The sequence below is a fragment of the Microtus oregoni genome, unplaced genomic scaffold (assembly GCF_018167655.1).
Source record: "Microtus oregoni isolate MIOR12 unplaced genomic scaffold, Mior012 000175F_ref0000477, whole genome shotgun sequence".
Classification (NCBI taxonomy): Eukaryota; Metazoa; Chordata; class Mammalia; order Rodentia; family Cricetidae; genus Microtus; species Microtus oregoni.
The window spans coordinates 409,935-427,672 of NW_024544831.1; the positions used below are offsets into that span (position 1 = coordinate 409,935).

At 41.0% G+C, this 17,738-nt stretch overlaps 1 protein-coding gene across 2 annotated transcripts in view; it reads left to right on the top strand.

Moving 5' to 3' along the window:
• LOC121445327 (constitutive coactivator of PPAR-gamma-like protein 2) overlaps positions 1-14,553 on the top strand; it is a 131,778-nt gene extending 117,225 nt beyond the window's left edge. The window contains exons 14-16 of one of the 2 annotated variants that reach the window (XM_041647397.1): positions 4,847-4,985; positions 5,364-5,421; positions 9,838-14,553. In XM_041647397.1, coding sequence (XP_041503331.1) covers positions 4,847-4,985; positions 5,364-5,421; positions 9,838-10,101 — 461 coding nt within the window. In that variant the 3' untranslated portion in view covers positions 10,102-14,553. The remainder of the gene's footprint in view (positions 1-4,846; positions 4,986-5,363; positions 5,422-9,837) is intronic. The other variant, XM_041647400.1, reaches the window with a different exon arrangement.
• The last annotated feature ends 3,185 nt before the right edge of the window (positions 14,554-17,738 follow it).

A 17,738-nucleotide genomic window follows, 5' to 3' on the forward strand; every position in this document is an offset into this window, starting at 1 on the left:
AAAGCATGGAAAGTAACTTCATAATCCACACACCCCAAAGAATTACATTTTAATAGAGAAAACAAGTACATACATGTATGTATAAATTATGGCGACTGCCTAATAAGGAATAGACGAGCACGCTTCAGGCAGCTGAAATCTTGGTATATTAAACAACCTGCTTCTGGTGAAACAGAGTTTTCTGTAGGTGTGGTGTCTGGGATCAAACCCAGGACTTTAAACATTCTGGGCAGGCATTTTACCTCTGAACTACATGCATCCCCAGCTCTGAAGCAGGATCTCTCAGTAGAGGTATTTTAACATGAAATAGCAAGACTCTGTCATCAGGTCAGTGTATCTTTGCGGTTGAACATGTGTATTGTGTGTTGCACCTCTATTTAAAACAATAAAGCTGGAAGCTGAACTTAGTCTTTTAGGGTGACAAAACTCAGCAGTTATATTTAGCTCAAGAGTGGGCTTACATGAACAGTATGGAAGTCAGGCCCCTATGTAGTCAAGTCTTACAGACCAAGAAGCCAACCATTTATCCCTTTAAGCTGACTTAACTGATCTCTGATTTTTGTTCTGTGTGTTGGCTGTGTTGTGTTATTCTAAAAGATGCCTTCATTAAGACCAAGGTCTTGGGAAATTCCTACCATCACCTAAACTACTGATGGATCACAGAAGCCTCCTAATTGTTTCCTGCCTTTCTGAAAGGACATGATAAGATCACTAAGTGCAGCTGGGTGGTGGTGGTTGGATGCCTTTAATCCCAGCACTTGGGAGGCAGAGGCAGGTGAATCTCTGAGTTTGAGGTCATTCTGGTCTATGGAGCAAGTTCCAGGACAGCTAGGGCTACATAGAGAAACCCTGTCTCAAAACAAACACAAACCAACAATGTAGTAAACCCTTAGAATCTCACTTTCTTTTTTCTTCTTCTTTTTGGTTTTTCGAGACAGGGTTTCTCTGTAGCTTTGGAGCCTGTCCTGGAACTAGCTCTTGTAGACCAGGCTGGCCTCGAACTCACAGAGATCTACCTGCCTCTGCCTCTGACTGCTAGGATTAAAGGTGTGCGCCACCACCACCCGGCCAGAATCTCACTTTCATACAAAGCTTGTGATGGTTTTGGGGGTGTTTTTTTTTTGTTTGTTTTGCTTTTTTTGAGGGTTTCTCTGTGTAACAGTTCTGGTTATCCAAACTGAATTCACTTTGTAGGCCAGGCTAGCTTTGAACTCATAGAGATCCACCTGCCTCTGCCTCCAGAGTGCTGGGATTAAAGGCCTGCACTACCAGCAGCCAGCATATGATGGTTAGTTTTAAATGTCAACCTAATACAACCTAGAATCAACTGGGAAGAGAGTCTTAATGTGGAACTGTCTAGATTACGTTGACCTATGGGTATGTCTGTGGATAATTGTCTTGGTTACCTTAATTGGCATGGGGAAGATCCAGCCGGAAACTGGCTTGGGGCCCTGGACTGCATAAGAGTAACTCCCTAAGTGCTAACATGCATGAATGCATTCTCTCTGCTCTTGACTTCAGATTGATGTGACTAGCTGCTTGAAGTTCTTGCCATTTTGATTTCTCTGCTATGATGGAACTATGAGCAAAAATGTACTCTTTCCCCCACCGTGGCCTTTTGTCAGGCTATTTTATCAGCAACAGAAATGAAACTAGAACAAGGGGCTAAATGTATAGTGTTCTTAACCTGTGCTTTCTTTCCATGTGCTTACCAGTAGGCCATAGCCTCATGGTGATACACATATTAATAGAAATGGGTTCATTTAAGATGTAAGAGCTAGCTAAGAATATGCCTAGGCTATTGGCTGAATAATGTTGTAACTAGTATAGTTTGTGTGTAATTATTTGGGTCTGGGTGGCTGGGAAACAAACAAGCAGTCCCCTTTTACATCTTGTCTTGAACTGTTCCTGGTTTTTACAACTGTTATGGTTAGTTTTTGTTGCTTTCCTTGTGGCTGTGGCCAAACACCTAACAGGACAGAGAGATTTTAAGTCATGCTTTAAAGAAATACTGTATATCATGGCAAGGGAGGCATGTGGACTGGTGCTTATCTGTGGAATGCTGTGTTTTCTTTATGTTTGTTGATCTTTGTGAATCGGGAAGCAGAAAACTCAAGCCAGAAATGGACCCAGTTAAAACCCTCAAAGCCTACCCCCCAGTAGTCCCCATTACCCAACTAAGTTCAACCTCCTAAAGGCCCCACAACCTCCCAAAAAGCACTGCCAGCTGTCAAAGGAGAAGGACACTGGAACCTTACCAGTAGGCCAGAGCCTCGTGGTGATACACATATTAATAGACCAATTGTTGAAACATAGGAACCTGTGAGGCATATTTCATATTCAAACTGCCTTACTGCTCTAACCAGACTGACATTAATTGCTGCAATCTTCTTGCGTCTGTCTCCTGAGTGTGAAATATATATATATAATTTTTCTTTTTGTTTTTTTCTATTATTTATTTTTTATTGAAAAAAAATTCCGCCTCCTCCCAGCCTCCCATTTCCCTCCCCCTCCTCCCACTCCTCTCCTACTCCTCCCACTCCTCTCCCCCTCCCCCCACTCCTCTCCTCCTCCCTCTCCAGTCCGAAGAGCAGTCAGGGTTCCCTGCCCTGTGGAAAGTCCAAGGTCCTCCTCCCTCCATCCAGGTCTAGGAAGGTGAGCATCCAAACTGGCTAGGCTCCCACAAAGCCAGAAAATGAAGTAGATCAAAACCCAGTGCCATTGTCCTTGGCTTCTCATCAGCCCTCATTGTTTGCCATATTCAGAGAGTCTGGTTTTATCCCATGCTTTTTCAGTCCCAGTCCAGCTGGCCTTGGTGAGCTCCCAATAGATCAGCCCCACTGTCTCAGTGGGTGGGTACACCCCTTGTGGTCCTGACTTCCTTGCTCATGTTCTCCCTCCTTCTGCTCCTCATTGGGACCTTGAGAGCTCATTCCGGTGCTCCAGTGTGGGTCTCTGTCTCTCTCTCCATCCATCGCCAGATGAAGGTTCTATGGTGATATGCAAGATATTCATCAGTATGGCTATAGGATAGGGTCATTTCAGGTTCCCTCTCCTCAGCTGCCCAAGGAACTAACTGGGGACATCACCCTGGGCACCTGGGAGCCCCTCTAGGTTCAAGTCTCTTGCCAACCCTAAGATGGCTCCCTTAATTAAGATATATACTTCCCTGCTCCCATATCTACCCTTCCTTTATCCCAACCATCCCATTTCTCCAAGTTCCCATATAATTTGCTCATCTGGCTAATCTTATATTGTATAACGAGGCATATTTGTATGGAAAGTGGGTTTGACCTATAATTTTCCAATAACCACATTTTAAGAATTCATTTTCTATTTGTGGGCAGAGAAGAAGAGAAGGTGTGGAGAGGGATAACAGTAAAGTCCTTGACAAAACCATAAGGAAACCTACTACTGTACAAGTTTCTCATACATATATATGTCTAAAAAGACTTTAAGTGAAGTTACCCTATAATTGGGGAATAATGCATTCTCATACACCAAGACGTGCATTGCGAGACTTGGTTTACTTCTTTACATGTTGTTGGTCAGTGGGGTCCCATGGAGTCCCAGAACAGTGCAGGGTATTGCTGCTGATTTTGGTTATCCTCCAGCACTGGATGATAAGACCCTTCCTCAACATACCACGTACTTGAGTCAGAACATGGAGAAATTAGGCTGGTACCAACTTGAAAGCTTCATCCCTACTAGCTATCTTCATAGTGCTGGAAGGCTGTGGACTCTTCTGGGGGGAGGGGAACAATCAGCAGTCGTACCCAGCTATGAGTCCTGTAAACCTGTCAGCCAAAATAATGACTGGCTTGACAAGATGTGCCCACTGATATAGTAGTGACAGGAATGTTGTGGGAGTAGCCAACTACTTTCTGATTGGATTTACTTACTGTTATTCTTCCAAGTGGACATACAGTAGGCACTCCCTAAGTACTTATCTTTACATCCATAAGTACTTATTTTTACATCTGTCAACCCTCATCAGAGAAACTTCTATTTGCAGTAGATAGAAGTGAATACAGAGACTCACAACTGGTTAAGGTGAAAGAATAAAACAATGCCCAGTTCTCAGCCCTAAATGTGACATTTAAATCATGTTATCCCCTTGCCCAAGTCTTACGGGTCGTGGTGGAAGGGGGGCAGACAGATTCTGAGAGGTGTGAAATATTGTTTTCTGGCCACGGCAGAACCATTGCACACATGAGCTCACAGTGGCTATGATTGCTTGTACAAGACCTTCACAGGATCAAGCCAGGCAAAAATCCTAGCATGGGCTGGGGGAGAGGCCATGATGTCCATCCAGCTGAGTAGCTATTGGGAATCAATAGCTACTGGAGAAGCAAGAGTCAGTTTTCTTCAGGGTTGTGGCCCCTTGGAGGCCACCCATGCTCCAGTAGCTGACCCTACACCCATGTACATACAGGCAGCACTGAGTAGGTGAAATTGAGAGAGAAAAGTGATAAGAAGGGCAGGTGACAATTTACAGTAGGAAGGATTGAGGTGGAGTTGATCAAAACACATATACATGTATGGAAATTCTGAATTTTAAAAATGGAAAAAGTATCTGGGGCCAGCAAAAAACATTTTTCTAAACAAATTCCTGTTATGTAGCAGGCTATACAGTTGAAAAAAATCAATCAACTACACACTAGTTATTAAAGTGGCCATGTAGAAAGATCTACAGTCCCCTTCTCTGACCTTACACCCCTTGTTATCATCACAATCTTAGCAGGACACGGGGATGAGAAGAACAGGGAGATTGTATAGCGCTTTTGTTCCACCTCTCGCCCTATCTTGCGCTTGCTGTTCACCACTGCTGTTCTTCAATTCCCAGGTCTCCATCCAATCCCACCCCAAGGAGGAAAACTGGAAATTGCTGGGATGGTGGTGGGCCAGTGGGCTGGCAGCAGATCTTCTAGAAGTCGAGGATCCTTTGGCATGCAAGTGGTTTCTGTCGGTGGGCCAGGAAAGGGGTATGTACTTGAATGGATTAGTTTGAGCTAGGGTCGGTCAAGGTACCTTTAGGAAAATGCTCAGCTCTTAAAATCTCCTGTTAAGGTAAGAGGTGTGAATCAACTCTATATACTTGAAATCAGCTATAACTCTAGTTTATCAAATGTGTAACAAATGCCGTGCTTGACTAAAAAGAATTTTTGTGCTAAAAGACAAGGAACACAAAATAATTCAGTACAACATAGAAATTACAGGAATAGAGGCTTGCAGTAAGGGTAATAAAAAGAGTCATCTAAATGTATAAGGCTAAACTTCCTTGAGATGAGTAAATTAATCAAGTAAAGATAGAAATTAGGATTTATGTGTTCTCATTGTCACTTTTCTCCCTCTTGCTAAAGGCATGGAAAAGAACAGACTGGTAGAGGATCCAAAGGTCACAAAAAAGGAAATAAACAAGTAAGTATCACTTTTGAGAGTATCAAGCTGTTTTGACACCTTTTGCCCCTTCTGGCTAAATTACAAGAGATTGTATCAGGCATGGAAAGCTGAGCCACCCGGGAGCATTATCATGTCTTTTCCAGCCATTTGATTTCAGTGCCCATTTCTCAGTACAGATTTGTCGCGCCAAATTACTCCCACAGGGCTGCAGAGTCTCTTCCTTTTTTTTCTGAATGAAAGACCACACAATAGAAAGCAGGTCCAATGTCCAGACGACCTGTGCCTAGTATAGTATGTGCTGTGTGCAGCCAGAAGGGACCAGAATGACACTAAGAGCTAGATTGTCTAGAGCCTGTCTGAGCTCTGAGGGCTCATACTAGTGCTTAGAAAATTTGATTTTTGTCCTATGGGAGAGGGAATCATTACTATTCTTCTCTCTCTCTCTCTCTCTCTCTCTCTCTCTCTCTCTCTCTCTCTCTCTCTCTCTCTCTCTGTGTGTGTGTGTGTGTGTGTGTGTGTGTGTGTGTGTGTTCCTGGATATTGAACCCAGGGCCTTGTACATGCTAGGCCAGTACTCTATCACTGAGATATACCACCAGCTTTCACTTGTGTGTGTATATGCACATGTGTGCCAGGTCTGAATGCATAATACATATGTATGTGGAGACTAGACGTAGCGATCAGTTATCTTTCTTTGTTACTTTCCACTTTTCTCCTCTCCCCTCTCCCTTTCTTTCTTTGAAACAGGATCTCATCATGTAACCCTAGCTGGCCTAGAACTCTCTGTGTAGACCAGGCTGGCCTCACAGAGATTCACCTGCCTCTGTCTCCCAGCTGTTGGTATTAGAAGCCTGTGTTGCCATGCCAGGATGTCATCAGATATTAATCCAAAATCTATTCTCCTGTATACAGTCATCCTTCCCTGCATCAAGAATAAATCCAACTATTAGCCAGACATAATGGCACACACCTTTAATCCCAGAATTTGGAAGACAGAGATGAAGCTGTGGATCTCTGTAAGTTCAAGGTCAGCCTAGTCTACAGAATGAGTTCCAGAATGGCCAGAGTTATGTAATGAGACCCTGTCTTGAAATAAATACCATAAATAAATTCAACTATTTAATGTTTAGTTTGGTGTTATTTTGAACCAGAAGTGAAACTAGAATACTCACCTCTCCCCTACACACAAAGCATTTTCTAATGCACTACAAAACTATAGAACAGTAACTTTGGAAATCTTCTAAAGTTTCTCAGTTCCTCCAGAAACTGGTCAATAATATAGAAAGTATTGCATGTAAATGGAAAGCTAGTCACCCAAGAAGACATCTAGAGTATAGTAAGATGCAGTGTGGAAAACCTGCTATTTTTAGTATGTAAAGAATAGACTACTCTCTCTGTGATCGACTCATATTAACAAGACCACAGAAATAGCCATGTGGATATATCTGGAGTGAATGGCAAATGAATGAGAGCTAAGTACTGATTTTGATAAGAAAGAATACTTAAGATGACACATTACAGACATACTCTTTGCCACTCACATTTCCCACGAGGTATATTAGTATATTACCCATCAATCAAGTCAGTTTTCAGAATTGACTTTCTAGCCTGAGCCAGCTGATTCCAAAGCCCTGTATGGTATGGATTCCAATGCAGCAGAGCAATTCTGATTGCTAGAGCCAGAGTCAGAACCAACGCAGATTTTGCTGACTCAAGTGCACATGCTGGTAACCATTATTACCAGAACTTGCTTTCTCTAAGGGAAAGTCAAAGTATCAGTGATTTGCTTGGAGGCACGAAACAGAAATAATGAAGCTAGTTACTATTTGTTTAGTTCTCCATTTGTTTGGTTTAGGGAGATAGAGGCTGGAGGTTTGAAATGGGCTCTTGCCATGTAGCTCATTTATTGAGTTTCTAGAACATGCCAGGCATATACTCTAAGTGCTTTACATGGAGTAGCTCATTAAATTCTGTGGGAACATATGAAGTACACACTGTTCTATTTCATGTGTGAGGAGAGTGAGAGAAAACAAGGGTGTCAGGGGAGCTTCTAGCTCACTGTTGTCTTCTGTAGAGGCGACCTGACCATGGAAGTGCTTATATTAACTTTATTATTGCTTAACTCACCCTCCTTGGACACGCCTGCTATGGGCTATCTTGGCAGCCTTGTTGATTTTCCTTTTTCATTTTAGTACTGTGTAGCAGGCTTTCTTGGGCTGCCAGCCCCCAAATCCTGACACCGAGACTACTTCTTAGTTATGCATGCTTGGCCTTAGCTTATGCTCATTTCCAAGCAGCTCTTTTAACTTAATTTAACCCACTTGTCTTCATCTACGTTTTGTCTCTGGACTTTTTACCTTTCTTTCATTCCGTATGTCCTACTTTCCTGCTTCCTGTGTCTGCTGGCCGCTGCTGGGCTGCCTGGCCCCAGGCATCTCCTGTTCTTTTTACCTTATTCTCTGTCCTCCTGAGCCTAACTTCCTCCTCCTGCAATTATCCTTTCTGCCCATCAGCCCTGCCTATCCCTCTACTACCTACCTATTGGCCATTCAGCTTTTTATTAGATCAATCAGGTGCCTTAGGCAAGCAAGGTAAAGGAAATTCAGCGTGTCTTTAGATAGTTAAAATAAATACAACGTTAACAAAAGCAACACATCTTTACATAATTAAACAAATGCACCATAAAGAATGCAACACTTCTTTACATAGTTAAAGTAATATTCCACAACAGTTATGTTCATGATTCCTTCAGTAACTAATTGTTCCAGCTTGTATAATGCTCATATATTATAGTTTTATCTTCCTAAGTTTATTCCTAGGGTTTTGGCTGTTATATGCTTTTAAATCCTTAAGTCACATATTTATAATGCTATTATTTTTTTGTTGAATCCATTTGATGACATATTCCACCTACTGGGTAAATTTTTACTAATTCCACTGTATTTTCAGGTTCTTAGGCAACACTTCCTAGCAGTCCCTGTGTATTGTAACTTAAAAAGAAAAATGGCAGGTTCATGGAAAGGGGCCGACATGAGATCTCTGTTCAAAGGAACTGTATTAGACAATGAGGCTCTGGAAGGGAGAATGGGACTTCAGGTTCAAAGAGTAGTTTTATTAGGAGACATACCATCCTGGCCAAAGGCAGCCATAATAGAGCCTTGAAAAAAGGGAGGGAGACAGAGACGGGGGTAGGGGGGTGTCCTTTCAAAACTGGAGAACAAAAGGGGTTTCTGATTCTTAGAGTGTTTTCACGAGTGTAGGCAAGCTTCTTTCATACCAAGTGACCTAACCTGGTCTGGCCTACAGATAGGATCATAATCTTATGTTCCAGATGCCAGGGAAGGAGCCTCAAGGCCACAGCCCAGCATGCTTTCTCAATTATACTCCAAAGAAAAGCTGCAGGGGGTTATGGCCTAATTTTCAGGGGTGGGGTGGGGGAAGGCATCTATAGGGTCTGTGATCAAACACTGTGTTGTACAGACTTTGGAGCCGAGTGATTTAGTTTTACACACGGTTCTGCCCTTTCAGTTCTGTAATCTTAGGCAAATTGTTCTGTATTTCCTGATTTGCAAAACGAGAAAATTATAGAATTACGAGGATTAAATAAGATGATATCTGCAAAGAATTTTACATAGACCCTGGAATATAGGAAGCAGTTAGTAAAAATTGTTATTTATAATTGACCAAAATTCAACACCCATGAACATTTATTATATCTCATTTTAAATAGTGAGGCCATTAGAGTAAAAAGGTCTAGGCATGCAAGGGACCTTTGGTACATCCTTTTGCTTTGTTTGAGTTGTTGTCTTATTTATAAAATGAACACCAGAATATGTGAGCTGCCTAACTACATAGTAGGCACTCTTGCTAGTAATGTTACTATTCCTAGTAGTAGTCACGGAAAGTCAGCACTTGCTGCGGACTCATGTCATTTCCAAGAGCAGAGAGTATCTGTTATAAAACTGTGAGATACTGCAGTAGGTCTTCTGATTTTTCCCTATTGATTTTTCCCCTTTGCTTGTAATTTGCTCTTCTGATTATCAGTATTTTGCCAGTGTTGTCTGACGGTTGAGCATGTAGAGGCTGACCCACCTAAAATAGATTTGTGGCTCCACTACTCTCTATCTTAAGCAAGTTATTTTAACTTTCCTGTGCCTCTGCTTCCTCCTCAGTAAATGGGGCATGATAATATATGCTATTTCAGTCACTCTTAGTATTAGAAAAATATGCTTTAAAGCTATGTGAGTGGTAGTCGTGTCATCATTGTGTCATCATTGCTGTTAGAGTGCAGTTCTTAGGACAATATCAGAATGTATGACCTTTGGGCTTTCTGATGTTTCTGAAGAATTTCTCAGGCTACCTTATGAACATACTTGGGGAAGCCCAGCCAGTTTGGGATTACCATTTCCACCAAGTACCTCTTGTTTTTAACAGGGCTCTTCAGATGGAATTTCTAAATCCGTGGAGCTTCATCAAGGTCGGGCCCGCTCCCAGGTGAATGGAAATAATTGCACATTGATTATGGAAGAGAAGAGTGATCATCTTCCAGCTCCATCACAATGTGCCTTATCTAAAGACAGTAACACGTGTAATAATGATGACCACTGCCTCCCCGTGAAGAATGGAGAGAAGAGCCAGGTGCAAGAGCAAGAGCAAGAGCAAGAGAAAGAGACTGTGGCCCAGGAGAAAGAGGAATGACAAACTGAAGATAGCTTCACTTGTCAGGAGGAGGAGAAAACTATACTTTTCTGATTCTAGGCCCAAGTTAGAGGAGGATATAAATGTTTTCCCTAGGTTTATCCAGGATTTTAAGGGGATATACATTTATTGTGTCCATCTTTCCTTCCCTATCTTCTCTGGCTCCAGACTTAGAACCTTGGAGATTTCTGGCTAAAGATTAATAGCAGCAACACTAAACTCAGATTCTCAAATACATAGCACCAACATTTTCCTTCTATTTCCTGGAAGTATGGTGAGGCAGTAACTGTCAGGAAGCAGATGTTATCGTGTAAGTCCTATGGAAAAGTTCTGGCTTTGGTTTTCTGAGTATTTAATATAATACTCATTTATAAATGTCAATGAAAATAAGGGGTTTAAAGGTAAGCTATCTATGGCTTCCTCATTTTTTTTGTCTTTAAGGTAATGGAACCTTGATACCTAGATACCTAGTCAGTGTCCTCCCTTCTCTTTCCCCCAACTAACCCACCCCAGGATTTTGTGTACCACCTCTAGCTTTGGCCTGACAATCAGATAGGTAGATGTTTTCAGGGAAGTAGACAGTGTTGGTTTGGGTTATTTTATTTAATTTTTTTATTTTATACACTTAAAAAAAACTACAATGGCCTTTGTACTGGGAGATTCAAGTGAGTCAGAAAAGTACTGGGCAGATTTTTCCTGCCTCCCAACCAGTGCATTGTTTATAAAGTAGAAGATATGGTGCAGTTCACCCACTATCTGCTGCCCACACTCTAAAAGGGTGGGAATCAATGTTATGAAACTGAGTACAAAAGGGACTCAAAAGACTCTATGTGTGTGTACATGTGTATAGGCGTGTGTGTGGGTGTATATATGAACATGTGTATCTATATGCATACACATACCCTTTATATAAGAGACAGATCTATTTATCTATACATATTTTATATATATAAATGTGTGTATACAGATATATATACACATACATACATGGTAAAGTTCCAGAAGATTTCCTGAATTTCCCAGAAATGCTTCCACTGCTATGGAATGGTGGGTTTCAAAAGACAATACTTCAAATCTGAAATCCTTGCTAAGTCACAGCCTATCACAATTCTGAGAAGATAGGCTACTCTAAATCAGACACAAAGTACTTTCCAGAGATCGCCTGGTCAGAACAACAAATACTTCACTTTGAACAGAGCCCTCACATCCCATATGCTGAGAACAGGAGGTTGAAATGGGATTGGGAAGAGTTGCACATTTTTATGAAGGTTTGGAGATAGAAAGGGATAGGAAGTGATTACCATTTGAAAGGGCTTTCAGCCAATTTGAAAGATATTTCTTGTGGACCTCCAGGATCAAATTGGCTTCAGCAAGAATTGATTGACATGACTCTAAGGAGGGAAAATTAGCACTGGAATGATGGGGTGGGGAGATGTGAGGAAATTGGACAATTTGATTTTACATGCGTAGATTGTTTCATTTATTCATTGACATTTTAACTACAGGATCTTTTCATTTACTTTGCAAGGAAGATGTCAGAGAACTTGGCCTGGGATTTGAGAGGTATTCTTTAGAAGATTCTCAGTCCCTGTGGGGCCAAGGTCTGCCCAGGATTAAAAAAAAAGGCTCTTCCTCCTTGCTGGAGATAATCTTAAGAAAACCTTGATTTCCAGCTTCCCTCATTTTGGGCAGCCAAAATGCAAGGGATGGAAACATGGCTTATAACAAACTAGTAGTATATCTTCATTCAGGAATTGAGGCTTCTAGCCACACACATCTCCTTTTGGACTTTGATATTCTTGCCCAAGAAATATCATTTCTACAAGAATATAACTGACTAGACTCCTAGCAGGATTCTCTCTTTTGGGAAAAAAAAAACCATGCATCTTAATCTACAACAGATCCTTGGTGATTTTTTTTCCAAACAACCAGAAGGCTATGTTTGCTATCTGTCCATTCTGTCTCAAGAAACTAAAATGTCTTGGGATTCTTAACCCGAGTCTAGTCCAGTTTAAGAGAACTCACAGTTTTCAGGGGACAGTAGCCCAGGTATGCCTTGCCTCTTGCCCAGACATTTCCTAAATAAACCTAATTAAGGTGGCAAGACTATGTACCTGGCTGTATATAAGCAAAAAAAAAAAAAAAAAAAAAAAAAAAAAAAAAAAAAAAAAGTATGTAACACTTCCTCGTTGAAATGAGCTCCCCTGATTTGGTCCCCTTTCTGATCTTGGACCTGCTCATCCTTTCACAATACTTTGAAAGTTAGGACTTTTATATCCAGTAAGGAAAGGAATTCATAGAAAATGTAGATGGCTTAGAATCACCTTCTGAGCCCCAGAAGGATGAATCCCTTTGGAGCTCTAAAAGTAACCAGAATCACTGAGTGAGTGAATGGTTAGCTATATGGACAAATATTGAGTAGGAAGTACTTGGAGTAAAATGGTAGTGTTCTTCAGTTGCTGTTTCTGTGCATCGTGAGTCTATATGACACAGTCAGGTGACAGTATTGTTAACTCTCTCATCCTTCTCACAACATGAAGATTTATTTTGTAGCCATTCACTGTGAGAGGTAAAATTGCTGCTTTGACAGAAATGATTCCAGTTTGCCAAAAGACCTGCCCTCCCCCCCTCCACAGACCTCTGCTTCTCCCTAGCCAGACACAGGATGAAACGAGTGGCTTACTTTCAACTTTGAATTTTGCCTCGATTTAGCATTTGGGGTTTGGGAAGTTACAAGAAAGAACTATAAAGGGTTATGTTCCTAGATTTTGGTGTACCTCCCAAAATGCACCATTTAAAAGCCAGGAAAACCAGGGTTTGTTACTGGGAAATAAGCTTTTTCTAATTGGAAGACAAATCGAGGACCTTTGCTGGACCCACTCCAGGATCTCCTTCTGATTATTACTGGACAAAGTCATGTTGGAACCCCGCAAAATGACTGCTTTACCTCATAGGAGCACAACAAAAACAAAAACAACCCCAAACCTGGTTTTGTACAGCCACTGATCCCCCAAGGTCTTGCGGTTCTGCCTGTGTGTCTTTGGGTCTGCCTGTGACTCCTACCTATTTTAAGTGACCAGTTCTGACAGACTTCTGTTCCTTCTCATCATTTTCATTGTATATAGGTAGGATTTAAGGTAAATTGAAGCCCAAGAAATGGCACTTTCTTTGGCTAGGGACACTTGATTTTTGTCTCCATCTGGATTTTCTAACATCGTTGGCCAAGTTACCCTAATATGTTCATCTCAGGGGGGTGGGGGGGAGAAACAGACAAGGTATTAGGGGGAGGGGATGCAAAAATGCTTATGTGGGATAGAAAGAATGAGAGTAGCCCTTTGGGTATGATGATTCAGCCCTTTGAAACCTTAGAAGGCCCCTGTGGGTATACAGTGCCACCCTCTCAGCCTCTAACCACCCCACCCACCCTTTGAAATGACAGTACAAGTAGACGGCAGTTTAAAGTAGTTAGTCTAATTCTACTAAAGGGTTAATCATTGTACTTCTTCACTTTCAGATGCATATTTCCTAAATATTCTTGGGGTTTTGGGGGTAAGTTTTCACGATTCCATTGTATGTTCTCATGTTTCTCCTTTCCATCACTGGCTTCTTTTTGAATGTTCTCCTTTCTTATTGATGTAGTCTGCTGGTACAGATAGCTCAGTGCACCTGTCCCCTTATATTGCTGAGTATCTTCAGTATTGTCTGAGGAGATTTTGATGTTCTAAGAAAATGTCACTTTTTACAAAAATCATCTTTTCTAAGTTAAAAGCAAAATTAAACATCCCCTATTCTGGGGTGCCCATTTCAGCTTTTGACATTGTCCCTGTACTTTTATAGATGACTTTTTTGTCTGTGTTAGTAGTAAATAATGGTTAGTGAATTTTCATGTAAATGAAGCAAGTTAAATATTTCAGATTTTATTAATCTCTCATAACCCTGCCGGATCTGATGAATTCATTTTAATTACTTCCCAGAAGGGACTTTCCTTCTACCTTTTATTTTATTCTATTTTTAGACTAACGTACTAGATTAAAAAACAAAAAACAAAAAAAAAAACAAAAAAAACTTTAACTGCAAAAAGTCAGTGATTTTTTTTTTTAGTGCTCCCTGATAAATGATGTTATTGACAAAAGTAAATTCTTTCGTTGTTGTTTTTTTCCTGTGCTCTTGACAGTGTGTTTAGTAGATGGATAACGTCTTTCTCTTTGCCACTCCCAGATTCCAAGTTCCCTGCCTTTTGGCCCACCTCACCACAAAAGCTCCATAGTTTATTAATGTAAGTTTGAGTGGATGCTTCTTGGGGGAATCTGCAGGACTTAATGGAAATGTCTCAGAAAGGAATGAGAATGTCTCAGGAGTTCTGTGATGGAATTTGATCTGTTGTTCTGTTAATGCTGATGGAAAGAAACTTACAGCGCTTAATAAAAGTCTATTCTTTTAGTTTAAAAATGTAAAATGATTTGGAGTGTGTGAATTTTGATTTCTTCTCCCATCTCTGGGTCCGTTTCTGCAAATGAAGAATATTCTTGTCTCAATTGAGAAGTGCCACGCAGATTTACGAGTCTGCAGAGTAGCAGGGCAGGAGAACATGTACGTGAAACATCGAAATGAAGATCAGATTGGCTTCCTGCCTAACTTATTTATTCTGATGTCCCCAAAGCACCTTTGACTCAACACTTTCTAAACTAAACCTATCCTTCCTTCTGAAGTCTGTTTCTCTCCAAACTAGACTGTGGGACGTTAACCCAGACTCATGTCTTTCCCTTATTTCTCAAGTTTAATTTGTGACAAAATCTCTTGGTAACACACAGCTATTTAACTCATCATTCCTGTCCTCAGTCCTGTGACTTAGTCCAGACTTCATCCTGGACTGCTGCAATTGCTCCTCATTCTTCCTCCTAACCAGATAATTCTAAGAAATGTTTTTCATCTAAGCAAATGTACCTTTTCTGCTTTAAAGGGCCTATATCTTTGTTTTTAAGTTTATAAAGGGTCTATGGCAGTAGAAAGTTAAGGACCATGATTTAACCTACTATGCTAATGAGCTTCCATAACAATATATCCTGGGTCTGGAGAGGTGGCTCAGTGGGTAAGAGCACTTACTGCTCTTGCAGAGGATCTGGGTTTGGTTCCCAGCACCCATATAGTGAGTAATTCACAACCATCTTTAATTTTTGTTCCAGAGGATTTGAGTCCTTCTTCTGACCTCCAAAGGTTCCACCAAGCATGCATTTGGTGCACAGACATGCATGCAGGCAAAACACACACACAAAATAAAATGAATAAATCTAAATAAAACAAAACAAAAATAATATATCCATCTAATATAGTGCACAAAAACTTCCATGGCTCCTTCAATATCTGGATGACTCTTGACTACTTTTCTAGTCTCCTTTACTTCTTTCACTCTTCCACTGTGGTGAAAATAAAGTTCACTTCCCATTAATTAAGCTGGTAATACATATTGTCTCACAAGACTTTTCCTAGGGAGATGAAACCCACACTCACCCCAGACAGGGACTCCACAGCAGACCAAAGCATGGATACCGCCAAAGTCCAACCAGTGAGTTTTATTGGGGTTACTTACAAGGAGGAGAAATGGCTCAAAAAGGCCCATCCTAACAGGGATGACAGATCACAAGAGCTGGGGATGTGGAGCACACAGCACAGACTGCAGGCAACTCAGCAGGTTGGAGAGCATCCTCTCCAAGTGCCTCTGGTCTGAACTTCTTCCAGGCAGCTTGGCTGGTTTCTGCTGCTTCTTGGCATCTAACCTGATCTCAGTCTTCTGTGCAGTTCATCTTGTTGGAGAGTGACTCTCAGCTGTCTTTTTTGCTTACTGGTACCAAAACACTTTTGGACATATTCTTTGTTACAATGCAGATTGTAGACTTTTGAAGAAGAACAAGTGCTGACAAGAAGACAGAAGAAAAAAGAATACAAAGATTGAGTGTAAATGTTCATCTGGAAACACTATTCATTTAATTATGTTTTTAAGCTGGGCTTTGTGGGGCTGGAGAGATAGCTCAGTGGTTAAGAGTCCTGGCTGTTCTTCCAGAGGACCGGGGTTCGATTCCCCGAACCTAGATGATAGCTCACAATCATATGTAATTCCAATTTCAGGGGATCTGATATCCTCTTCTGGCCTCCCCAGGCACACATGTGGTAGACAGATATACATCACACAAAACACCTATACATATAAGTTTTTTCACTAAATTGGTTTTCGAGGCTGGAGAGAAATGACTCACAGGCAGTTAGGAGCACTTGTTGCTCTTTCAGAGGACCCAGGTTTGGATCCCAGCACCCAGGAGGGTAGCTCAGAACTGCCTGTAACTCCAGCTCTAGCGGATCCTATACTCTCCCAACTCTGTAGGCACATTCACTCACTTGCCATACCTAGATACACACGTAATTAAAATGTAGTTTTAAAAAACTGGAATTTGGGGAGCTGGATCAATGGGTTAGCAGTTAACAGTACTTACTGCTCTTGCAGAGGACCCAGGTTTGGTTCTCACATGGCACGGCTCACAATTATTCATAACTACAGTTTCAGGGATCCATCAAAGACTCCAGAAGGATATAATACTACCTAAGTAAACAAGAAATAAGAAAACTCTAGAAATGACAGAGACATCTTGCTGCCTGGACAGTCACCCAAAGTTCTTTTGTACCGTTGGGGCATCTATCTTCAGCCTTCAGGCCCATAGTATCCAGCAGACATTTTCATCAAGCAGGAAATTCCAAAGACAGTTTAGTCACTTTCTGCTGTGTCCTGCAGAATGTCTCTCAGACTCTTTCGTGAATCAGGAACCCCGAAAGATCATCTCACCTTAGGCAAGTTCAGTAGTCCTCTCTCTGCGGGTTCTCTGTGTCCAGTTTATGCAATAGTCCAGGCAAGAGCAGTTTCTTGCCCAAATGGCTAACCAACTCCATAAGGAGCCTCTTCGATGCCCATCTTCCTCTTGAAGTAGATTGGTACTGCCAGGAGCAGACATGTCTCATTGTTATAAAAAGCCCTAAGTTATTAAAACATTAAATGCCATATTCTGTAGTCTTTGAAAGATATGAAAATTGTCTATCTAACTGAAATATATCTCTATATATCTAGAAAATCTAACTAACATGACTACAAGCTTGACTATTATTGAAATGCTTTATGATACTTTTGCCTCATAGAACTTTTAAGTTTTGTAAAGTAAAATTTACCAATATTTTCCTTCCTGAAATCTGAGTTTGGGGTTTTGCTATAAAATGGCCTTTTCCATACCTACAGTATAAAGAAATACCTTATTATTTTCTTCAAAAATTATTGTCTTTTGGGTTCTTTTCCTACTGGTGTGGGATGTTCTTCTGTATATATGTTGCTTTTATTGGCTAATGAATAAAGAAGCTACTTTTGGCCAATGGCTTAACAGAATATAGCCAGGCTGGAAACGACACATACAGAGAGTAGGCAGAGTCAGCGAGATGCATGGCCACCAGAGGAGAAAGATGTGGTAAACCACCAGTTGGAACCTTGCCAGTAGGCCACGAGCCTCCTGGTAAAATATAAAATAGTAGAAATGGATTAATTTAAAATATAAGAGTGAGCTAGAAATATGCATAAAATAGAAATAGGCCATGCAGTGTTGTAA